General features: G+C 43.5%; 1 protein-coding gene across 4 annotated transcripts in view; it reads right to left on the bottom strand.

The window, feature by feature from the left end:
- Window positions 1-1,278: 1,278 nt before the first annotated feature.
- LOC147888226 (protein phosphatase 2C and cyclic nucleotide-binding/kinase domain-containing protein) overlaps window positions 1,279-26,367 on the bottom strand; it is a 74,094-nt gene continuing 49,005 nt past the window's right edge. The window contains exons 12-16 of one of the 4 annotated variants that reach the window (XR_015543099.1): window positions 10,074-10,139; window positions 9,514-9,635; window positions 3,941-4,097; window positions 3,461-3,850; window positions 1,279-2,935 (exon numbers count right to left, since the gene is read on the bottom strand). Coding sequence is in view for 1 of the 4 variants with exons in the window: in XM_087393351.1 (XP_087249477.1) it covers window positions 3,596-3,850; window positions 3,941-4,097; window positions 9,514-9,635; window positions 10,074-10,139 (600 nt within the window). In the remaining 3 variants the exon portion in view is untranslated. Of the gene's footprint in view, window positions 2,936-3,039; window positions 3,851-3,940; window positions 4,098-9,513; window positions 9,636-10,073; window positions 10,140-26,367 lie in introns of those variants that run through there. The other 3 variants (XR_015543098.1, XR_015543097.1, XM_087393351.1) reach the window with 3 other exon arrangements.

Below are 26,367 nucleotides of genomic sequence, written 5' to 3' on the forward strand. Positions count from 1 at the left end.
CATCGATATAGCCCAGAATGAAATCCCATTGAGTGGGATGTCAGTGCCCATAAGCAAGAGCAATCAACTGCGAAAGTAGATGACACATCATGGCAACCAAGGCTGATCACCCTACAGAAATTACAGCAAATATTATAACACTCTCATCATATTAGCTCTCTTTCCATTTTTACCACTCTCACCAGTATATTACGTCACTACAATTTTCACTCTCATTTGAGACATCTCATTCCTTTCTACAATTAGAAGTAGCATCAAGTTTCTTATGGTTCTCTCCCATTTTCTAACCCCCGGCACCCCCCCCCGCCCCCCTTCTCTCTCTCTCTCTCTCTCTCTCTCTCTCCTAATGTTTAGCGGCACAAAGATATCTCACAATTGTAAGGCCCACTCTTGTATTGACTCTGGTATCTCAAATTCACATTTGTGTGTCCTTTTGTTACATACTATCTTCACATAAACCTTTTGAATTTCAAAGTAGCCGCACTTACTAACACTACTACATGCACGTGCATGTTTAGCCTCCATGCCCATGGGTAAATTCACATCGCCTTTTGTAATTGTTTACATATCGTAGCAAGGAATTGTCGACAACGTTGACAAGAACCATGATAATTCACAATTTGAGTGTTGCCAATGAAAGACCGAGATGAGACTTGAAAGTGGATGCAAAGATATGGAAGCTAGAACCAACTAAACTTATTGACAGATAACTAGTCAAACACCACAAATACAACCGAACCTAATAATGCATAGCCGGTTAATATATAGTGATAAACACTCAAGACATATGCATAACTACATACGAAGCCTTGGCTTGAATGTGAAGGCTACTAGTTTGAAACCCTTATAACAAAATCACTAAGAGGCAAGATGAGAATAAAATAGTGGTATAAGATCAGATCTAAAGCAAGCCTAGTTTTGATTCAAACTTACGGAAAAAGGACGAGGGCCGATGTCTTGAGCATCACTTGAATATTGCTTGAATGAAAGATAGCATGAAATATCAAGACCCTGATACAAGGTGAATTCAAACCCAAATCAATGTGGGAGTCAACAGCATAGAAATCTACGTGATGTGAGGAGCCAAGAGACAATGAATGCTAAGTTGGGGCACAAAAAGTGAGAAAAATACACATCAATACACGCGCTCTCTATGCCTCACGTATGCTTGTGAGGTTATTAAACAACAAATCCATTCTCAAATGCCTAAAAGAGAGGGATGCAGGACTTGTCATAAGTATCCTTAATCCAAGACTAATACAGCACAAAGAAATCCCCATCCTCTTAGAACAAATGGCAAAAGTGTACGATGGCAACCTCTAAACCTGCCCTCGCAAAACATTCTGAAGGTTTGGGGCAACTGCTCATATAAGCGCCGAGAAGATGGTATTTCTGTGAATCCACTTACATAACAAATCCATGGTAGGCACAGCGACAGATATGGGTGAAATCAGAGTAATCAAAGCCCCATATTTAAATGAAGCACCAATATTCATGATACTTGTCAAACACTTTGGAGTTCTCTGTTCAGGTAATCCAATGACTACTAGACACTGGCTGATCGTAGTGCTCATCTAGTCAATAGTATGGCTATTCTATGTTGTTGAAGCAGAGCTTCGTGATCGCCCCAATATGAAGTTGCTGATAGTGCAAGAGTTTCTGATACTCTAATCATGTTCAGGTCCTTTCTCACCAGCTTTGATTGCAGATTCAGGACACTTCAAAAAAACGCATTGCCTCCACAAATTGTTGTCAAAGCTCCTCAGAGCTGACTTCAGCCTTCATAATCAAACCTGCACATTACCTGAATGCTGCAATGCAGTACACTGTAGCCCAGGTATCATGTAATCCATCAAACCCAAATTTGGAACCATAAAGATGACTTCTAGCACCTCAAAGACATTCTTGTCCCCGGCACAATCTCTGGGCAGATTTACAGGGATTGTAGACCTCACTCATGATATGTTTCACGGAAACCAGGTTTCAAAATATATTAAGGTTACTGAACAGGATCAAAAGAAGCATGATTTTCCCTGTATCTCCTTGCGGCCTAATGATGGCAAAGGCTCGAATGCAGAATCTGGAGAGAATCCCTTGGTAACGTGTTCTGTCAATCTACTTTAGACAGCAATGGAGAGAATGAAAGGAGTCTAAAAGCTCCAGACTATATAATAGGCCCTCCAATGTCAAGAGGCCTCACTTTTCCAAGAAATCCACAATATGAAAAGTGTTACAACTTACATAATTTGAAGTTCTACGACATGCACAGAGCCTGTGGTTCAATGACCGACGCTTGAAAAGCATGGATGGGAGGACAAAATGTCATACCGGTCTCCAAAGCATGAAAAAAAGGTAAGAAAACCAGGTTTTACAATTTCAAAATAACTGGTAGAATCAAGTGTTGACTCGTGTGTTTCATGAAATGGCCTAGCACCTGTTTGAGGCTTATCCCAAAAGTAGATACGCACGTCATCTTTACCGCAAAGATGTTGAAATTGTGGAGATAAACATCCTCAGAATTTCTTAACAAGGCAAACTAAGGGAGTTATTCAAACAATGCAATTGGTCTAGGAGCTGTACATTGCATTACAATACAAAAACTCCTCTTCCCACCTGTCAGGTGAGACTAACATGAGTACCACTACCAGCAGTTGCCTGTGAGTACGACTACCAGCAGTTGCCTGTGAGCACCTCTTTAATCTTTTAATACAAGCCTGGGGTGGTATGCATACTCAGTTTCCTAGTCCAATGCAGCAAAAATAAAGAAAATTCATGGCATATGCCCATGGTCTGCAATCTCAACATCAGCTGCTCTGCCAGGGTGTTAGGCTGCAGCAGTTGCTGGCCCTACTTGGGTTACCTCTGCAAATCCTGCCATTAAAACAGCCCCTGCACAAGCACCATCTTTGGAAGGGAAGAAACTACCAAAACAAACCTGCAAAAGAAAGAAATTACACACCTTAAGCCAAGCCTTTGCAAAAGATTTTTATCCTGATTAACTAAGGTGCCAAGAAAGTACAACCAATGAAAACCCACAAAAAACGTATCCAAACCTTTGATTACATTGACAGCCACACCTTCAAACAGGCACTCTCACTCAGAAGAGCATTAGGGAGCATTCAAAGCACCTACCATTTGAAGACCAAATTCTTGTGCTAGTTTTATGCAGGATTGGTCACACATAAGGGGCAACCAAAAAAAAGAAAAAAACTCTTACACAATTTCCTCACCCAGAAATACATGATTTATAGTTTGATCATGCGGACTAGAAAATGATCTACTAAGTGCAGCAAAAAATATGGTGGCTGAATACAGCTTCTCTGGCATGTGCTGGAAGAGCTTGGTGGACGTACACAAGCAAAGAATACTGCTGCCAAAAAGTGCAGTACTCCACGAGTAACCCGCCTCCCCCCTATGGTCAAAACAAAAAAGAGGAATCATAAATGCAAAAGTAAATTACAAGGAGGCAGCGTTATGTCTTCACTTGCAGGACCCAACTGTCGGCCAAAGGAACCATGTTTGAGTGTCAATGTGCAACGAGCACAAAGAAGTTAGATCTTCATCATTGATAGAGGTAGCAATTTGATGTCATCTGCTACCAATCATCAAGCCACAATGCAGTGTTCAAATCTTCTACGCTTGTGAAATCACTATCTGAAAGGAGTTGAAAGTCCTCCGCATGATGGGATTCCACAGCTGATTCCAACCGGGACACAATCTCTGCAGGCACTTTTATTCGGCATTCTAACATATCTTCCCAATCCAAGCCAGCGAACCAAGGGTGCTGCTTAATTGACGCTGCTCCCCTTTCATCCGAGCCTAATCTCTCTCTCTCTTCAACGACAAGAAGCTGCTACAAATACCACAACAGATGTGTAAGAAGAATAAGCAATATTAATCATAGCACAAGCTACACATATCAAAAGGGTAATCTCTTTACCTTGTTGAGGAGATCATTTACTTCTGGACTAAAATGACCTGGAAATACCAACTGTCTTCGAGCAATTCTGGCAAAAACATCAAGTTCGCTCTCCCGCCAAGAGCCAAACGGAAGTTCGCATTGCACCATGAAGTAGATAAGAACTCCCAATGCCCACCTGCAACAAACACAACGAAGTGTCACAAACACTTTCCTTTCTCCAAGTATCCTGCTGTCGTAGTGATTGACCAGAAGATTCAAAGTGCTAAAGCAGCACGGGCCTTTTCAAACAGGTCTATGACTCCAGAATTAAATTTGTACTCCTACTCCTACTCTTGAGCACACCCCACTCCTACTCCTACTCCTCCTACTCCAGTATTTGTACTCCTACTCTTGAGCACACCCCACTTCCCACATTCATTCTAGTTGCCTTATTCTTGACTGCATTTTCTCTCACAGAGGTGCATTCCCTTTTCGCAAGACATACTCGAAAACTCTCCTGCCACTTAGTTCAAAGACAATTCATGTAAAAGATGCATTACCTTTCGAATCAAACCAAATTGTACATAAATGTGAGTAAAATTTGTAATGAAACAATTAGCCATTCCAGCCATATTATGAGATGTAAGCCCACACCAGAAGTTTGAAAACTGAGGTAGAACGCTGTTATTTCAAAAGTTTGCTAAAATGACCAATGGACATGTTCTGCACATGCTAGACAAAAACCTGTGTGGGATGCAAGCATACCCAAATCGAAGCAAAGGCAGCCCAAACACGGCGGGTCCCTGCTAGGCCCGACACACTCTCAGTTCAAGAAAGACAAGATGTCAATCTAATCTCAACTGCAACAACCGGTTGCTCATCCGTGACCCAATCAGCATTGGAAGAAAGCATTGTTTCCATTCAAGTCCACAAGCAGCACACATCAATAAGGATCCTCCAGATGAAACCAATCTCCAAGTGACAATGCTGAAGAAAACTTTCTTTCGTGATGCTGCTAGCTAGGTTAAAAACAGGATATAAAGGAGCCTTTGCTGGTACTTCACATACAACAAGCAACAATACCCGACTCCTCAAAGCTCTTTTTCCATCTCCATCCCCCGTTTCATGGAAGATCCTGTCAAGGGCCCCTTGCAAAATCCAGGTAGATCAATTAGACTTAGAGTTTCAAACTGCCTTCTGTTCAGGGCATAGTACTCTCTGGCGTCTCTCAACAGAGACCACTGTGGAGTAGCATAAGACAATTAAAACGATTCAGTGCTACAGGCCTATTACTCAAACTCTTCCACTACAGGCAGTGACGACCTCTTGATTGCCTTCCCAGAATACTTACCTCTACGTCTGACCATGCATATCAGAAACTGCCTTCCTCCGTTAGAATGTCTTCACTTCAAGGACTCTATCAGTAGTCTTAACAAGTGGATTGCCTTCCCAGTCTACTTTCCCAGTCTACTTACCTCTACGTCCAACTAAGGAAAGTTTTGAAAACATACAATGAGTCAATACTTTGTGAGGCGCTGGAAGAGAATCCTAGCTGCCTTGCAGCCTGCGTCTCCACCATCCAGAAGATAACTACAAGCCATACCTTGTGAGCACTTAATGCGGCTTGGCCATCAATGTTCCTGGAGCCCACAATACCCTGTTCCCAAATGGCACGCAAGGTCTAGATAATGTCCATCCATATGTTGACAAGGGAGGCAGCAGGAGGGACCTTCTGAAATGTCCCAAACCATGATGCTGGCAACTATCTCTCCGACACTATCCTCCAAAGAGAACTTCTGGTTTTCCCTAGAGGGTGGAGTAGCATCATGAATCTCCTAGCTCATAATGGTCTCCCTGTCCATCGAGTAGGCTACCAACTCCAGCATAAATATTGTACCTGCGTAAAATCGTGAGAGAGTGCTGCAAGATCCTCTATGCTGAAAGGAAGCTCCACAAACAATGGGCAATCATCTCCTTGCCACCTACCATGCAAAAGTTCCTGATGCAGACCCTCACTCTCCCGTCAAGGTCCAATGGGAGGAGGCGACCGATGCACTACCGACAGTTGAGACAAGAACCTGGTCGGTACCTCATGCAGCACCTGATCACTCTAGCCAATCTCTCTCTCATGAAGGGGTCCAAGGAGAGGCAACTAACTCCAAACATCTACCACTGTGGGTGGTGTCCGAGAAGATGTCCTCTCGGATTGCCCTACGTAGGCAGCCCTTATTTCTGGCCCCTAGTGTGGTGTGACACCCCCCCTCCCCCCCCTCCTAAAGGTGTTTATTCCAATAGAAAATTTGATGCAAAATTGGCTCACATGGGAGCAAGAACACTGCCAATACTCGCATTCCTTCACGAGAGCACATAGCCTCTAATTTTACAGATTGCGGCTGCCAGCCAGAAAGAGTGCTTTTCAAAAAGCTGGAGCTTGCTTTCTTAGCCTAGAATAGGCTAGCTTTCCAAAAAGCTAGAGCTTTCTCCAAAAAGTACGCAATCTATGAGCTTCTTCTCCCATGGGCCCTCTAAAAGTTGGGCGCCACATGTCTTGGTGCTTTTTCCCTACGAAAGTACTCTCCAAAGTCCTATCACAAAACAAAACTATGGCCAACACATTACACCCATTAATGGTCAGCCCATGCATACATTCTAATCCTTGGACTAATCCTAGTCCCTTGTGGGCATCCCCACAATCCACATTTACCAACGTAAAGCAAAGGAAAAAGAAAGTTACTCTAGTTGACTAAAGTCGACTTTCTTTGACCGGAGTCAATTAAAAAAAAAATTCTCTTTATTTCTTGGGAGAAGTATGATTTTGGGACATCCCCTTGGCTTCTAATCAGTTGCCCTCCATTGAAAAAATTCTTGGTACAACTTCAAAACTTGTGGATGCCCGAGAAAAAGTCCCTCATCCAGCCGCTTGGCATCTAGTGCCGAGTAGTTCTTGAACTTGACAAAGTACCTGCAGGTAACCTTGCCTCTAGGTCCTTTCTTCTTTGTGTGGTACATAGTTGTTTGGTTGGAGAATCTCCTCCAGCTCTTCCATCTAAGATGGTTCTTCTTAAACAAGATACTTCTTTAGAAAACTCACATGGAAGGCATTTAGAATCCTCCAATGCTTTGGCAAGTCTGATCAACATGTGGCTTTATTGATTGGTTCAGTGACCCGAAAAGGTCCATAGTATCTGGTTGAAAGATTAGGACATATCTTTTCTTTGCCCTACCTGTGCTTTCTCGAACTTAAGAGGTACCTGGTTGAAAGATTAGGACATATCTTTTCTTTGCCCTACCTGTGCTTTCTCGAACTTAAGAGGTACCAATCTCCTTGTTCGAAATTCATCTCCCTTCTAAGCTTATTAGCAACTTTCTTATGCTTCTCTCTAGATCTTTCAATGGCTGTCCGAACCTGAAAAAAAGTTGTTTCTAGGTCTCGAACATATTGATCAGCTGTAAAAATCTCATCCTTGATCCTTAGAATAGGCGGCAAAATTACCTTTCTATAGACTACTTTGAATGGAGATTTCCTTGTGGAGCTGTGAGTGGTATTGTCATAGGCAAATTCCACCAGAACAAGATACTTTTTCCATTCAGATCTTAGCTCAAACACATAGCACTTCCAGACATCTAGAACCATGAAATTGGCAATCCCAATTTGACCATTTGACTAGGATGAAAAGAAGATGAGACACTTTATCTCCATGTTGTCGAATAGGCTCTCTAGAACAAGCTGGTCATCCTCAGGTCTCAGTCCATTAATATGGAGACTTAGGCATCCCATGGTGCTTGAAAACTTCTTCCAAAAAACAATCTCGCCATGTGGTCCGCCTTGATGGTCTAATAAAGTGAGTCTGCTTGCTAAATCTATCAATTATGGTGCAAATCCCATTATTTGCATTTTTTTATTGTGAAAATAAAAAGATAAAGTCCATGGCTATACTCTCCCACGGAACCTGGGTTACCAACAGTGGCATCAAAAGACCAGGGGTCTTTTGTATGTCATCCTTTGCTTTCTAGTAAGGCATTCCGTTACAAACTTCTGCATATCCTTCTACATTCTTGGCCAAAAGAAATATCTTTCAATTACTTGGGTCCTGGTACCTGCATAGGGTGGAGCATGAGATTCCTCCATAACTTTCATCCACATGTCTCGGGTCATATACAGATGATCATCCTTCATGAGATATCCATCCTTGAGAGAGTCCTCGTTGGTTGACTAAGGCATCCACCACTCTATTCTGTACCCTTGCAGTATGCACAATTTAAAAATGGAAAATGGAGGGATAATTTGCCCATCTCATATACTTTTCTGAGAGCTTGGTCTAGATCAAGAAATACTTGGGACTTTGGTGACCCAACTTGACTGTGAAATCAGCTCCCAAAAGATAGTGTTTCCAAATAGTTAAGCAACGTCTCTCTCTCTCTCTCTCTCTCTCTCTCTCTGCCCCCCCCCCTCCCTGGTAACTGCACGACTGTCTACCAGACCTTTGGCTGCTGTATGATTGTTCGTCAAGCCCCCTCCAGTGCTCGTCAGCCCCCCTGGTGTGCTGAACCTGCTACATGACTGTTTCGCCAGACTCCCTGGCCTGCTTGCCTAACCTTCTTGACTGCTGACATTCTTACCAGGCCCTCCTGGGCATCGCGGGACTGCCGTGACTGCCTGGCACTACCCGAGTAGGCACTTGCCTCTGTCACCAGCTGCTGGGAGCAGCTTCTAGGCCCCGGCCGCCTAGAACCCGACTGATGTGTGGATGGCTGTACCTGCTGATAGAGCTGCTTTGAGCAGCCCTCTAGGCTTCTGCCTGCTGCGATCAGCCGTAGGCTGCGTAGAGTGCAGCAAGCAGCGTGAGGTACCCAAGGGCCTCCACAGGACCTGCCCTACTGCAAAGACTACACGGATCAACGTGAAGGACCCAAGGCCCCCCCAGAAACTGTCGAACCTGTTCCAGGCCTGCAAGGATCTGCAAAAACATCAACAAAACTGCCAATAAACAGTCAAAGTAGTCAGAGAATGCATGGGACAGAACACTAGCCTCCCTCTTCTCTTAATCGTTGTCAGTCGAGGAAAGTTAGATGCTACGATACCTACTTCTCGAAACCTCACAACCTAAACTACCTTGGAAAGTTGAAACAAGTGCTGACAACCAAGGTGGGGGCTATACAACTAGCAGATTCCTTGATTCATGAGAATGTTAAAAATGCTTGAATGCCATGCCTTGCAAAAATGCTCCCGCCTTTCGGCAATCTCCTCCACACCGTTATAATACCAATGTAGAAAACCGGGAAAGCGAGATTTAGACAAAAGGGATAGAATAGCAAAAAGGAGCAACAGCAGAGGAAAAGAGATCAAGGAATGCGTAAGAGAGAAAGACAAAGCTGTGAGAGAGAGAGAGAGAGAGAGAGAGAGAGAGAGAGAGGGAGGGGGGGTAGTATAGATTAGAGTAAAAATTGTCAACATTCAAACCCACCATGTCCTTTTTAGCCTATCCTAACTGTTTCCACCTAGAGCTAAGCCTCTAACTTGGCCCCTTTTTGTTACACACGAAAAGTAAGAAAGGCACACACTTGCAATTCCAAATCAAGGCAGAAATGAAAATTAAGGATAAGCCTCCCACCAATCAGCAGCAAATCCATGACCTTGGCCCTTAATAATTTCTGGAGCCAAGAAATCCGCCATTCCACATATTGTAAAAGTCCGTTCATCAGAGAGTTTCTTTGCAAAGCGAAAATCAATAAGCTGCAACACCAAATAATCAACACGGAAGAATGTATTAGCATATTCAGCATCCATTCAAACCTATTGATTCAAAAACATCTAAAAAGGCAAAATTACAATCTCAAAATCCCAAGAGCCAGCAATCAGCATATCATTGATGAGTTGGCAATTACAAACTACGCTTGAGCCTATTGATGATAACAAAACCTTGATTGTCTTATATTCTTTTTTCTTTGAGCTTTAAAGCACACACACATAAGTGGGTCTCAGTCAAATAGGGATTACAAACAACAAGCGCAGAGTAAGAAATCTAAATAGTACCCATATTATTACAACTCAAAATCTCATCAAAAAACAAAAGGGAGTCATGCCAACAAAGATTTATGAAGTGTATGACCTACTCTTTATTGGAAGGAGACAAAGTAGTACATGCATACAATGGAAACCACTTAATAATACCTGTAGTCGGCCTTTCTCATCCAGCATCAACATGTCAGGTGATATACCCCGGTACACAACTCCATCCTACAAAATCAAGAATAAGATAACTTTTGAGAAAGCTTAACGAAAATAGAAACATAATCTAAATTACCCCTTTTTCGTATGAAGATAAGACAAAGGACTTATTCATATGAGCATTGTTAGAACTTAGAAGTTAATGCTTAGTTTTTTGCACTTCTAATGTTGTTTTTCGATCCATTGGTGGTCATTTAAATGAGTATATTGCTCATATTATGAGGTGGAACGCGAATTAAGAGTAGACTATTAAGGACCTATGGGTGAGGGCTGTCTAAATCCCGAAACTCCACCGAGCTTGAGGGATCTTTCAAATGAACATCCTTCTCCTGCTGAGGGCTTATTAGCATGAAAGGCAGCAATCTTGACATAAAAATTGAGAAGGAACCATGGAAACTTCACCCACACTTCTCTAAAAAAATTATAATTTGATTTAATGTCACAAATATGTGCCAAAGGGAAATTTAAAACACATGGAGCATATGCATTTTTGAGACGCATACCAATTGAGTTCCAATCCTTGATGAACATAGACCCTTGGGGCTTTGTCCAAATCTTCATCTTCATATTTAATTTTAAAAGGATAAGGACCGTAGTGGCCAACTTATTCCACTCAATCCATCCCATATTAGGACCATCCTCACCAACCACCTCTTGAGGCTGAGATTTCACATGATCCACACCATCACATATCTTTGGGCAAAAACCTAGCCAGTGACTCTGCTCGTCAGAGATATCCTCAAGCATGTGTCTGTTGTCAAAAAGTGATGTGCCTTTGAGAGTTCAGAACCAACTAATGAGTATTGTTGGAAATTATCTCGTGTGTGTTTGAGAGTGGTGATATATATTGTGTTTTGGAGTGTTTGAAGGGTCAAGTGACTTTGGGAGTGGATAAGGTCATGGACATCATAGGTGATGTCATGGTGAGTTCCAATGACATCGTAGGTGATGTCATGGTGAGTTCAAATGGTGGGTTCCAATGAACCAAGACCTTTGGGGCTTGTCCAAAGTATTCGCCTTCATATTTCATTTTTAAAGGAGAAGCACAGTAGTGGCCATTGCCTTATTCCACTCAGTTCATCCTATATTAGGACCATCCTCACCAATCACTTTTATATCTAATTTTAAAAGGATAAGGACCATAGCGGCCAACTTATTCCACTCAATCCATCCCATATTAGGACCATCCTCACCAACCACCTCTTGGGGCTGAGATTTCACATGATCCACACCATCACATATCTTTGGGCAAAAACCTAGCCAGTGGCTCTGCTTGTCAGAGATATCATTTGCCCCTTCCTATTTCCTCAAGCATGTGTCCGTTGTCAAAAAGTCTATCATGTGCCTTTGAGAGTACAGAACCAGCTAATGAGTATTGTTAGAAATTATCTCGTGTGTGTTTGAGAGTGGTGAGATATATTGTGTTTTGGAGTGTTTGAAGGGTCAAGTGACTTTGGGAGTGGATAAGGTCATGGACATCATAGGTGATGTCATGGTGAGTTCCTACAGCAATGCAATACTGCAAGTCCTACACCACACCTTGTAGCCAAGGTCCAAGAAATGGTCACCACTCAGCTCAAATCCATGGGACAGGAAATTGCAGCAACGATACATAACAAGATCGACAAATGTGATGTTTATACAGAGGTAAGAGAGCAGCAAGCCATAGCAAGTAACAATAAGATTTTATGTATTGGGGGATTGCAAGATAGTTGCCTTAGCTATTTTGAAATGGAAGATGAAGAGGAATGCATTGATGAAGAAAAGATTACCCAACTCAAGAAGGCAGTGCCACAAATCGGCATAAGTCTTATCACTTAAAAGGGAAATCAAGCATAGATTTCTTTCAAAGAAAGGATTTTAAGAACCAAAATCCTTAGACAAACCAACAAGCTCAAGGGTACTAGGATTTGAATATCTGAAGAGCTCACTCCGACCCAACTCAAACAAAGAGCAAATGAACTTATCAAAGTGAAAGAAGCAAGGAAAGAAGGTAAATAGGCGGTTTATCGAGACGGGCAAGCACTCATTAGAGATTTCAAACCTCAGTCTTAAACTGATGTTATTCAGACCACCCTTAATATAGTACTCGAATGTAGTTATGCTATAATAATTGGGGCTGAGCTGATGTACTCCCCCATAGACTCTCAGTCTATAACTGATGTTGATGATTTTGGTGTGCATTTTGTCCCATAGACCCGTGAGGTCTCCTGTGGATGTTAACATCTCTCTCTCTCTCTCTCTCTCTCTCTCTCTCTCTCTCTCTCTCTCTCACATGGCTCTTGTCCTTCACCTGACATAGCTTCCCAGTTCAACGGTTGGTATCAGAGCCAAGGGGGAGATCTGACGTCGCCATCCGATCAGCTTCAACCTTTGATTTCTGCAGCTCTTCCCATGCTGGCATTCTGCCACAATGTCTTCCTAAGGCCAATGTTGTGATGCTTTCTCAAGCCGTCTTGCAGACCTGCATCACCATTATCATGCTGCCCTGCTGCCATTGAAAAACATATCCAATGTACATAGAGTTTTTTGCCCTACCAGTCTGTGCACAGCAGCTTCTGCAGTATATGCACCTAGCTGTGAAGGGGAGAGATTTTGTTTCTGAAGATGCACCGTCTCTATAAGCAGTTCTCAAGTGCAGGTCTGAACAGTTCATAGCTATCCTTCAGCCATCGTAATATGTAATCTGCTACGAATCTGTCAGCAGCCTCCATTCTATTATATCTGCATTCTGGTGTTCCGAGTATTCATGGTAATCTCTTCTATACCAATGGCCTTTTCCAATGGTGGTTGGGACCGACTTATTGCCTTTACCATATGTACTTTACTGCATTGATGAAGGGTAATTCCTTTCCCCAATTATGATAACATCAGTATTAGATTTGTCACCCATTGAGTTTCAGCCCTGGTTAGAATCATTTTGAGTAATCTTATCCCAACTAAGAGTGCTTGCCTCCACTTTCATCATGCATCTTTCTGCTTTGGTTTCTTTATACTTAGCATCATGAGAAAGTATAAAAAGCGATTAATCCTCTCTATCACTTTTCAAAGACCATCTACCGGTCCATTGTTTGCTTGTTCTTGCTTCACTTCATGTTTGAAGATATTATATCCCAGAGAACCTCAAGTTGATGAGCCAAGCTCAAAAAAGAAGGAAGTAAACAACCAAGGAAGTCTATGTCATCTCACCATTATTGCCATATCACTCACAATGCATAGTCACATGAAACGTTTCAAAACATTTCAAAAAACAGCATGAGTTTCGAAAATCAACTTTATATTCTTGGGTCTGAAATCAACTTTCTATTTTCTGGGTCAAAAAAATGCAATCAGTTTTAAAGCGTTTCATTTTCATGGAACGACTATGCATCCACCCTCTATTATGAAAGTCAGCCGCTAATTGAAGAAAAATCACTTCAATACCACAAGCATGACCCCAAAAACACACTGCCTTGCCTAAATGTCACCCAGAAAAGGAAAACCCAAGTACGATTGACTTTCTAGTTTCCAAGTAATGTAGACAAACACATTTTCTCTCAAGCGTGGCATGCCATCCATAGGTTTGGCATTGAGACGGGATGACGTGAACCTGAGCATGCACCTGTATATTCCATTCGCAGAATGTATTTTCAAGACAAACTCCACCAATTGCTTGCTGCAAGGGACGTTTTCCCTCACATTAAACATTCAGCTATATGATTTTCGACATGCACATTTACTTCTCATTCATGTAAAATATGTTTGTAGCTCTTTGAAAATGTAAGCAATCAAGACCATGTCACTTGCATATAGAAAATATAATCCTCATTAAAGGCAATCAAACCTCAAGAGACATTCCTTTAAAAGGTAATTAGTAAATGTGCGTGTGTGTGTGAGAGAGAGAGACCTAAAAAAATAGATCGCTATGGAAATTTGAAATTGTTTCAACGAACATCAACCTCAACAAAACTTAGGAACATAACACTGTGTGTGCACGCACGTGTGTGTGAGTGTGTGTGATCGTGTGGGTGTGTAGGTGCCCTTGTGTGTGATAGGGCTTGCATGTGCCCTCTGCAGTATAAATAAATGGAGGCTACTATGGGATTATATTACTGCTCATAGGCTACTGTGGTTTGTTGCAAGAACATAATCAACATTCCTTCGTGAGCCGTAAGGCTTCTTTGCAGGTTTTTGCACCTTTTATGCAGGCCGAACTTCCTTCTCCGGGGTTGCAATGCTGGTTCATAATGATTTACAGCCACAATTGCTCTATAATGACCCACATCGTTGTCTTATAGTCAGATGCATTATCAATGGGGACAGCTATGAGTTTGCTTCGGTCTATGCATCCTCCACCTCTGCAGCTCAGGCTGAAATGTGGCATCGTTTGGCTCAGCATCACTCGACACATCATGCATTTGTATGTGGAGATTTCAATAATTCTCCTGACAATGAGGACAGCATTACGCATCGCTCCCATATGATGGCAAGGGAGAAGAATGCATGGGCACTCATGATTCATACTTCACAAGCATGTGATCTGTGGCAACATCTCAAGCCTGATGATATAGGATATACTTTCCATCACAATGCCTTTACTGAATATTGATCACACTTAGATAGATGGTACATGCTTCATGCAGTCCAGTTTGATGATTTTACTTGCGATACACATTTGGATTATGCCTTGCGAATATCTGATCCCTTTCCAGTCTCTATGACTCTTGGTTTCGGCTTGCCGCTGCATGATGAGCACTTGCAAGTCAAAAGGCTTTTATTGGCGCATAACTCCTTACCTCAAGCATCAGGCTTTTCAAATTATGGTTAAGGCTCTTATATGGCGACTTCTCTTGCATGCACATTGCATACACTGATGGGGACTAGGCGTGCAGTCGTTTTGCCATGGCAATGCAGGACATCATTAAAGACTATGGCAAAAGCTATCTTGGAGACTGGCTTCACAAAGTGGCAGATGCAAAAGCTTTGGTTCAGTGCTTTACTTCTGTAGCACAGCAAAAACAATTGTCTATGGATAATCAAATAGCTCTTACTGATGCCCTCGTTGGTTGTTTGATAATGATCAATGCAAGCTGAGAAAATGGCAGCTTCGTTCCAGTCCAAAAGTTATGCAAGATATAGGCTGTTCTTCTAAGGTCTTTTCCAGTCTTCATACCTCCCGCCGCATGCATTCTTTGCATAGTGTCATGTGCCAGGATGGAACTTGGACAATGAATAAACAGCAGCCTGATGATGATTTGAAGTTATTTTCCTGATATGCTTGCTGCCCCGCCTCCTCCTCTGCCTCTGGAGGTCGATGCAAGGAGGGTTCTTTTGCAGAATGTTCGACCCATTCTATCTCAAGAGGATGCACATAAGTTGGAATTGCCATTTACAGATTTGGAACTGAAAGCAGCACTATCCAAATTGGGGCGCTCTAAGTCTCCAAGATGGGATGGATTGACCCTGGAATGTATTATGGGATTATGGGATCAGTTGAGCCCCCTTCTTCTATTTATGATTAATCCTTAAGGCCTAGACTTCGAGTCATATGCTTTCATCTTGGAAATAAGGGCTTGCTGCGATTGATTCCAAAAAATCCCCTTTGTCAATCATTGCTTGATTGGCGTCCAATCACCTTGATGCCTATGGTGTACAAGCTAATTTCTAAAATGTTGGTTTTGTGTATACCGCACTTCTTGTACATGGGCTTGCATTCTGCACAATATGGTTTTGTGCCTTGCAAGCAAATCATGGACAATATTGCAAATGCTTGTATCGGCATAGAATCCGTATACCAATTACGGAGAGTGTTCCCAGATTTCATCATCGAGGACGCTGATGCTTGAAGAGGGAAGAAATGTTATGCTCTAGCCGAGATAGCATGACCTCGGAAAGATCGGTGGGCATTTTTCCTTAGAGGACCGACTTTTGTAATATTTCATGTGCGTAAATTAAATGGTTAAGGGAAGTAACTGCCAAGGTCCTAGGTGAGGGTGTATTGGCATCGACTAGGTGGTTCCGAGTGCTCAGGCCTAGGTGCACCTAAATGTGTAAGAATGCCAAGGGGCAAATGTTTAATTGTGCCCCAAGAGAGGGGTAAATGGTGTACCAAGCTAAAGGTCTAAAATGATGACATGTGGCATGAGGGAACCATCTTGGGATTTGTGGGCTTGTGGATAGGCATGAAGAGAATGAATTACGTATCTTGTGTGCATGCAATCCATGAGATAGGCTGGGAGGATAATCTGGATGCCATCGCCTGTGATTGTGCCCGTGATTCGAAGGAAAGAAGGCAGAGATTAGTATTGATTGTTTCACCAAACCCATGGAAAGCAAGGCCAGCACTCAGCCCTTGGTTGTTACGGTGCCCCTTGACTAACAACCGGTGGATTGCAATGCGCAGCAAGGCACCCTAGCTGACCAATTGTGAGTAATCTCACCGCACAGTCACTTGGAAAGCAGCCCTAGCCTAGAATCAGCCCAAAATCTCAACGACCCAGCCTTCAATAGCCCAGCAACAGACCAACCATGGCATCCACAGCCTGGTCTCTGTTAGAAATCAGCAAAAGACAGACCAGCCAGCAAAAACACAGCCCAGAAGGCCCAAAAAGCAACTCGTCCAGCCGGTAGGAGCTTTGGAACAGCCCAAAACTGCAGTAGATTAATTTGCCCTTGACCTGGCACACTCCAGGAGCACCTGCACAACCTCAGAGCCCAGTCGCCCAGCACCACGCCAAGAAATCAGCAAAAACGTTTCGAGATGAAATTCGCCCAATTCTTTGGCTCCCGGACAGCAAAAATCCCCTCTTAGTGAAATCGCCTCTCTTCCCTAGCACTAGAATCAGCAGGATTTAGCCTTGCATGCAATCGCCTTGACTCTTGTCACCTGGTACAGCCAGTCCAGCCCCAGATGAAATTGCCTATGCAAAACTTGCTCCAGAATTGCCTGCAAACCACCAGAATCAACTCGCCCTGGCTAGATCTGCCCGGCACCAGCTTGGAAGCAATGAAGAACAAATCACAATTCTCTCTGTCAGCCTCCTGCTTGCACAAAACTGGGTGCAATCTTCCCTGGATGCTTTTTCTGCTCCATCTAGCCTGGCCTCAATTTGCACCTCAATTGGGTTGTTTTTGGCCCCTTGACACAATTGGCTGATTTTAAGCTGAAAATAGCAACTGGATTTTTACCACTCTTCTGGATCACCAGAAAACTACCCCAACGCACAATTAATACACCAACACGTGTACAATTTGCCTGGGATTACTAGGAATTAATTCCTCGAGCCTGATACATGTACTAGGACTCCCGCAATTCCTGTGCCACCAAGATCCAAGGTATTCACGTGTAAATTCAATTATGTTATAATTCACGTCCTTGTGATAGATGGTGGAATAGTGAACCCATATTTTGTATATGATTTGGCCCATCCTTGGACAAGAATATATTTCTTTTTGAACTCTCTCTTCATTTACTTTGTGCATCTTTATCTCTCAGTACACACCATGGAAAGAAGTTGGATTTGAAATTAACAATATGTGATTCTTGGGCACTGTCTTGCTCGTCTATCTTCCTCTGCGGGGAGCTAACCAGTCAAACACTACAAGACATAGGCCATTTTCCGACGGAAATACTGATGCTTTTTACATTAAATTTGTTTTTTTTCACGGGCGCAAACATCGCTATAAGTGTCGCTAAAAGCATTGGAAAAGGACCGTCGCTATAAAGCGTCACTATATAGCGGCACTGGCAAACGTCGCTATATAGCGACACTAAAAACATCGCTATATAGCGACACTGTTAATCATCGCTATATAGCGACACTGGTAAACATCGCTATATAGCGACGATTAACAGAAGTAAAAAAAAAGGGTTAGTGGGGCTAGACAGGGCTTCCTTTTGGCCCTGTTTAGCCCCACTAATCTTTTTTTTTTTTTGTAATTTTTTTAAACAAAAAAAGGGATCCTCGTAACACACTTCGACTGCAGATTCTTCACTGGAGTCGGGTCTTTCCTCTTCCTTTGAGTCACTTGCAGGCCCCAAAGCGTATTTCCTCTACCATTTGGGAGTTTCAAAAGTGGCAAATGTTGTGCATGATCGCAATGATACACTTCCTTTCCACCCGCCACGAGACAATATTGCTTAGGGCAGCATCATAGACCTATCTGGAGTATTATTACTACCTTGATGCAGCCTCTTCAACCTGTCCCTCATCTATTTTCTACTCTCCCCTTGCTGGATGGGCGGTTTGATCATGAGACTCCAAGTCCTCCTCCTCTTCATTTGTTGATCTTCGTGCCAAGAAGGCATATAACTTCTTACTTCCACGACCTTGGATTCTCGATTATGGCAATCATTTTTTGCATTTCAAAAAGTCTCTTTCTTGGTGGAGAACTTCTCTTCGGCGCATCTGGAGCAACAAACTCCCTCTAAAGCAAAGAGTCTTACTCTAGCGCTATTTAGTTGGGCCTTTACAGGTGGGATCTTTCTTGGCCTCCAGGCGCATTGCTTCTTCAACTTGCCCCACTTCCTCTCATGCAAGGGAGACAACCTTGCATCTCTTAGTCTCATATGGACCTATCCTTTTGCATGAGATTTCTTTTTCCAATTGATGACAGGGCATCGAGCTTGTTTTCCATCCACTTCCTTTGGAAAGCGTTTTTGGTTGTTTGGAAGATATACTTCTATCCCAAAGAATGATTATTTATTCTCTTGCAGTTGATATTGGGCCCTTTGGTCATTTTATTGTGTGAGGGAAAAGGGGGGTGGAACGTTAGGAGACAGAGACACAAGGAGTGTGGGTGTGTAAAGAAAAATCGTGAGCCACACCACAAACTCAAAGGTTTTATTAGGATTAGGTATTCACCCTATGACTGTCTTAAGACAGTCATAGGGGTCGTAACATTTTAAAGGGTGGCAATGTGCCTTTACCCCAACAACCTCCCACCTAAAGGCCAATGTGCCTAAAGGGGAGAAAAGAATAAAAATTACAGCAATATACAGTCACTGTATACAAGACCATAAAATAAGAATGGTCTCAACCTAATCCCATGATGCGGCGACAATGCGCAAACCGCTCTGTAGGCAAGCTCTTAGTGAGCAAATCTGCAGGATTATCATCAGTATGCACCTTCACAAGCTCAAGCTGCTTGTCTTCCAGTACCTCCCTGATGAAATGGTATTTCACATCTATGTGCTTGGTCTTCTTATGAAAGACCGGATTCTTTGCCAACATGATAGCACTCTGACTATCACAATGCAAAACTGGCATATCTCCTGTAATGCCCAAATCTCCCACCAGCCGAGTAAGCCATATTGCTTCCTTGCAAGCCTCAGTGGCTGCAATATATTCAGCTTCAGTGGTTGACAGTGCAATGCATTTCTGCAACCGAGACACCCATGATATAGGACCTCCTGCAAATGTGAAAATATAACCGGTAGTAGACTTCCGGTTATCTGCATTTCCTGCATAGTCTGAATCTGTAAAACCATGCACCAATGCATCCTGCCTACCATAGCATATGCACAAGTCTTTGGTACCCTTGAGATACCTCAAGACGCCTTCCGGTAGTAGACTTCCGGTTATCTGCATTTCCTGCATAGTCTGAATCTGTAAAACCATGCACCAATGCATCCTGCCTACTATAGCATATGCACAAATCTTTGGTACCCTTGAGATACCTCAGGACGCCTTTCACTGCTTCCCAGTGCCGCTTGCCTGGATTTGCCATATACCTGCTGATGACTCCCACCGCAAAAGCAATATCCGGACGAGTGGCAACCATGGCATACATCAAAGAACCAACTGCAGATGCATACGGAACCTTGGCCATCTCAGCCTTATCATCATCTGATCTGGGGCTGTCCTTACGGCTGAGTTTTAAATGTGGAGGCAACGGGGTACTAATAGACTTCCCCCCCTCCATTTTAAACCTCCGCAGTACCTTGCCAATGTACTCTTCCTGTGACAGAAACAAAAGTCCCTTAGACCTGTCACGAGTAATCCACATACCTAGTATGTGATTTGCATCACCCAAGTCTTTCATGTCAAAAGACTTATGTAGTTGCTTCTTCAAAGCAATAATCTCCTGCTGAGATTTGCTGGCAATCAGCATGTCATCCACATATAGAATGAGTAGCATCAAACTGCCATCCTTTGCCCGTTTGGTGTACAAGCAGTGATCGGTCTCACACCTATGATACCCTTGGGACTGCATGAAGGCATCAAACTTCTTGTACCATTCTCTTGGCGCCTACTTGAGTCCATACAAGCTCCTCTTGAGCTTACACACAAGCTGCTCTTTCCCTTTAACAGCATATCCCTCTGGCTGACTCATGTAGATCTCATCATGGAGATCTCCGTGAAGAAAAGCAGTCTTCACATCCATCTGACATAAATCCATGTCCTCATGAGCAACAAGAGCTAACACTGCTCTCAAAGTAGTCATCTTGACTACAGGGGAAAAGATCTCATCAAAGTCAATGCCCTTCTCCTGCTTAAATCCCTTGGCAACCAATCTGGCCTTATACCGCGGTAAAGCATTTGAATCCACTTTGACTTTGTAAACCCACTTGCATGGCAAAATTTTTCTGCCTGCAGGTAGCTGCACCAAGTCCCATGTATCATTTTGAAGTAAGGAGTCCATTTCTGACTGCATGGCTTTCTCCCACTTCCTTTTCTCTGTTCTTCCCATAGCTTCCCTGAAGCTGGAAGGCTCACCACAATCTGTCAGCATGATAAAATCAGCCAAATTATTGGCTCCTAGAACAAACCTGTCAGGAGACCGTTGTACACGGGTGCTCCTCCTAACAAAATGCTCCGTATTAGGCTGCTGTCTAGCCTGTTCATCATGCATGACGGGTGGCTGTACCACCATATTTGGCTGTCCTACAGCGCCATTTGCTAGCATATCCAGTGGTGCATCATTGGCAAAATTGTCTCGCTGATTTTCAGCCTGTATACCCTCTTGAACAGGGTTATTTACAGCAACCTGCTGCTGCATATTAATGGGCATTCTTTGCTGTCCGACATCATCATAAACAACCCTCCTGTATTCCACAGGTTGCACGGGCTCTTTGTGTACACTATCCTCTTTAAAGATGACGTCATTGCTGCGTATAATCTTCCGTTTGACAGGATCCCATAACCTGTACCCCATTTCACCTTCGTCACCGTAACCCATGAAGATGCATCTCAAAGACTTTGGTTCCAGTTTGGTGCGCAGTTCTTTGCGTACATGAGCAAAGCACTCGCAGCCAAACACACGTAAGTGCTTGTATGAAGGTGGCTTGCCAGACCACACCTCCTCTGGCACTTTCAGCTCCAAAGCCTTGTTCGGCGACCTGTTAATTAGGTGAACTGCTGTTTGCACGGCTTCTGCCCAAAAGCCATGGGGCAATGCAGCATAAGACAACATACATCGAACTTTCTCCTGAATAGTTCGATTCATTCGCTCACTCACACCATTTTGAGATGCATTATGAGGGGCTGTGAGTTCCTGTTTAATGCCCTTAGCTTCGCATAACTGTACAAAAGCATGTGACACATACTCACCTTCATTATCGGATCTGAGGCATTTCAGCCTGCATCCTGTCCGATTCTCAACCTGAGCGACAAACTTCTTGAAAGCATCTAAGGCATCGCTCTTATGCTTCAAGAAATAGACCCACACTTTGCGTGTGGCATCATCAATAAAAGTAATGAAATACTTTGCACCCCCTAGTGATAGCTGTGGCATCTCACACAAATCAGTGTGCACTAGATCAAGCGGTGCTCTATTCTGGGGAGTTCTCCTCTTATGAGGAGTCATAGAATGCTTTCCAAAAATGCAATGATCACAAGCAGGCAAATCTGAAAATGAAAGAGACGGCAAATAACCCAAACGTGACAGTTCTTGCATTCCTTTAACGGACATGTATCCCAACCGGCTATGCCACAATGAAACCTTCGGCAGCTCGGTTATGGCAACAACATGATTACCTACACTGGAAACATAAAGAGGGTACAAGGTATCACTCTTATAACCCTCAGCCACTACAACCTGGCCATCAGTAATCACCCATTTGGAGTTCCCAAATGTGGTGTGGTAACCACTGTCATCCAACAAGCCAGTGCTAATCAAATTTTTCTTGATTTGCGGCACATGGCGAACACCATCAAGCATAAATATGCCTCCGTCAGGGAATACTATCTGTATACTGCCAATCCCTGCAATCTAACATGCATAGTTGTTCCCAAGGTGAACAACTCCATGAGTACCTGTGTAGGAAGTAAACCACTCCCTATGAGGCGTAACATGAAAAGAAGCACCTGAATCCAAGAGCCAGGTGTGCATGTCATGGCCATCAATAACCAATGTATGTGCAATTACAGCAGAAGAACATAATACATCATGTCTGTCACTGTCACTGTCCTCTGCTGCAACATTCACTGTATCAGTGTCATCTCCCTTGGCCTTGCCTTTGCCTTTGCTTCCACTGCCTGCATCCTTTGTCTCAGCCTTCTTGGCTTTCTGATCCCGTATAAACTTCAAGCACTTAGACTTCACGTGTCCCTTCTTACCATAGTAAAAGCATTCAATATCCTTTTTGCCACGGGAATGACTGCGGGATTTGGACTTGCCAGCTGATCTCCCCTTCTGCTGAGTCCTACCTCTTTCCTGTACCTGCAAAGCATTGGAAGACTTGCTGCCCATATTATTCTTCCTACTCATCTCCTCCATAAGGAGAGAGCTCTCCACATCAGCATACATAAGAGTGACATTTGAATTTGACAGAGTGGTCTTGAAAGTGTCCCAACTCTCAGGGAGGGTACACAACAAGAAAGTAGCCTTGAACTCCTCATCAAGGTTCAATCCCTGTGCGATAAGCTGTGTAAAGATGGCATTGAACTCACTCAAGTGTGAGGTCATAGCTGTACCTTCCTTCATGCGAAGATCGACAAGCTTCTTCAACCAATAAACCTTACTGGCTGAACTCTTTTGGGCATACAACTCTTCTAGCCTCTGCCATAGGCCATAAGAGGTCTTTTCTGCCTGAACATTGAACACAAGAGAATCAGTGAGAGTAAGCATGATAGCCGCCCTTGCGGACAAATCAAGCTCCTCCCACTCATCATCTGCCATCCCAGATGGCTTGACACCCTTCAACCTTATGGGCTTAGAAATCTTCTTTAGCAGAAGTACATTCAAACACTGTTCTGCCCATAATGCATAATTGTGTGCCCCTTCCAATTTCTTTATGTTCAGTATTGAGGATTCACTTCCCCCTGATGCCATATCAGACAAGGAAAGTGCCTGTGTCACCACAATGTAAATATCCTTAGTCAAAGTACAGTTGACCATTTATTTGATCATAATTAAAGAGTTTTATATGTGTTAATTATGGTCAAAGAGTTATTTTAATGGTCAAAGGATTGACTACGGTCAAAGATACTTGACTCCAGTCAAGTAAACCTGACTGCGGTCAGAGAGTGTTGACTTCGGTCAACAAGACTTGGCATGCGCCAAGAGGGTTAACCCCGGTTAACCAAGATGTGCCAGCTTCGGTTGAAGGACTTGGCTATAATTAAGGCCCCTTGACCCTTGGTCAAAGCTCTTTAATTATAATCAAGAGTGTTGACCCCGGTCAACCAGAGAAAATATATATATATTTATTTGTATATATATATTTGTTTAGATGTGCACATGTGTTTAGTGGGGACGCCCACCGTGACTAGGATTAGTCCACAGTGTGTTATTTGCATGCAAAGCGCTAACAATTAATGGGTACCATGGTGGTGCGCTTTAATTAATTGTTGCAGGTACTAGGAAGGACTATTTTTCCTAAGCGAAATGGGAGCCTGACAAGCATCTAGGAGGCGGTTCGTGTGACCGAGAGCTTTGAAGACTCCAGGATGGCCCTTAGTGGCTTGTAATAGGATTTAATCTAGATTTTAGACAAGTGGCATGTTGCCAATTTGAATGGAGCTTGAAGCTCTTGTAAAAGAAGGGATTCTTTTCACGTTTTGGAGAGAGAGACTTACGAGACAGCTCTAAGCTGAACTTCTGTAACAGATTTTCTTGAATGACTAAAGACCTTCGGGGGGGTCCAGCCCGACGATTTGTCCTGGGCCCTAGTGTATCTTCAGAGAGAGGGAGTGAGGGAGAGTTTTTGAGAGTGAAATTCCGTCGCTGAAGTGAAGCCATAGCTGTTTTTTCACCGGTCAGTCTGGTTTTATAAGCCATAGCTGTTTTTCACCGGTCAGTCTGGTTTTATTGGTATCAGAGCGGAAGGTCTCATTTCCTTCCTAGGAAGTGACGATCCAAGTAAGGCTGTAGAGTGCAGGTCTGTGACGCAGAATAAGTGACGGCATAGCGCAAGAAGAGCTGCCAATAAAGTCATCGGTCTGGACGTCGATACAAGTAGTGAGCAGACGACGATGTGGCTATCGATAGCGCAAATGAGCTCCACTGCCATAGGTCCGATGATGGCAGACGAAGGAGAATATGCCGGCGATAACTGATACGATAGACATCGTATGCAGACGAGGAGCAGACAATTGCGTATGCCCAGGGCGGAGGGCTAGGAGGGAATATTGATGCTGTCACGCGGGCACACCTGGTCCTCACGCACGAACGAGTCGGTTGTATTGGTGTTTGCGTGACGAACAGCGACGAGGTGGCTCCGTCGACTATTTTTCCTTGCGCAGGGTGCCAGCGTGACGCTGCCAAGGTTTGAAACCTTTGGCTGTTGCTGACGTGGCCAAGGTGCCACCTAGGACAGCTCAGCATACACGTGGCACACAGGTGACGTGGCATCCGCATGTGCAGGTGCTGACGTGGTCAGACAGCTCAGCAGCTGACGTGGCAGTACACGTGGCAGACCGCGCAATTGCTGACGTGGCGCCTAGCCATGTAGCAGATGATGTGGCAGGTCAGCAGATGACGTGGTGCACACACGTGTGGTGCTGACGTGGCAATACATGTGGCATCCAGCTCAGAGCTGACGTGGCACACTGACACGTGGCAGCCAGGCTGGCAGACCTGTGGTTAGTGTGACCTTGTTCAAGTTAACTGCAGTTAGCTGACCCTGGTTAGAGATCTGGTCAGAGGACAGCCTAACTAGACTAGACTGGTGCAGTTAACCAGTTTGGTTCAGTTAGTGGCCAAGTTACAGACATCTAACCAGACCAGAACAGGACTGATCTGGTTAATGTAACCAGCAGTACCCCAAAAAAAAAAAAAAAAAAAAAAAAGAGAGAGTTGCAGAGACAGTTTTTGCCATCAATTCCCACCTATCTGGTAATCATTTTACTGTCAGAAAATCAGCAGAAAACAGAGAAAATCAGAGTTTTGCAGAAATAAAAGAGATGCATGCCTTTGTGCACAGAGAAGGGGAAACAGATGCCTTTTGAAGCCATCTGCAGCAGCCAAAAAAGGGCAATATAATTGTTGATGCTTTGGCAATTGTGTGGGTATATGCCTTGAACTGACAGCCAGTACTGGCATAGATTGTAAATGCAAAACACCTCTTGTTGAGGTACTTTTTCTGTTGAAAAAGCAAAAGTAGAGTGCATCAGTTACCCGCACTGTGTGAGAAATTTGCAGATCTCAGAATATGGATCAATCACCCATCCAGTGGGATTCACAAGATAGGGATGTACATCCAGGACAGAGAAATGTGCCGCAAACTCAACAAGAATTTGAACAGATGGTACGCACTCGTATACAAGAGCTGGAAAATCTCAAAAGGGATCCCAGGGCTCAGCATTTGTTTCAAGCAGAAGCTATGCCTAATCCAGTATATGACGTGCCAATGCCGGAGGCATACTCTCGTGTACAGCCTGAGAGAGAGAGATCTCATAGATCTCATAGGAGACGGTCCGATAGTAAAAAGAGATCGAGGCATCATTACCGATCTCCTAGTCCATCACCGTCTACCTCGAGTTCGACCTCTGTGTCTTCTTCTTCCTTATCAGATAAACCATCTAGGAAAAGAAGGAAACACGAGAAGTCTAGGAAGAGAAAGTCTTCCAAAGCGACCAAGGAATTTAAAGAGGGAGGAAAATCTGTCAAGTTTATGACCTACAATGTGTTGGGATATCTCAAGGTGTATGCCTCAGGCACACCTTATGTTTCTATGTGTGAGTGCTAGAGGCACAGTTAGGTGCCCACAAGCACAGTTAGGTGGTGGAAAAGCCACATAGGATGATTGAGTGAATCTAGGAGCAGATTGAGGAGATGATTGAGGAGCTTTGAGGTCATCAGTGATGTCAATGAC

This window comes from Dipteris shenzhenensis, chromosome 22, assembly GCF_047967505.1.
Source record: "Dipteris shenzhenensis isolate YYH24624 ecotype China chromosome 22, Dip_SZ_1.0, whole genome shotgun sequence".
Classification (NCBI taxonomy): Eukaryota; Viridiplantae; Streptophyta; class Polypodiopsida; order Gleicheniales; family Dipteridaceae; genus Dipteris; species Dipteris shenzhenensis.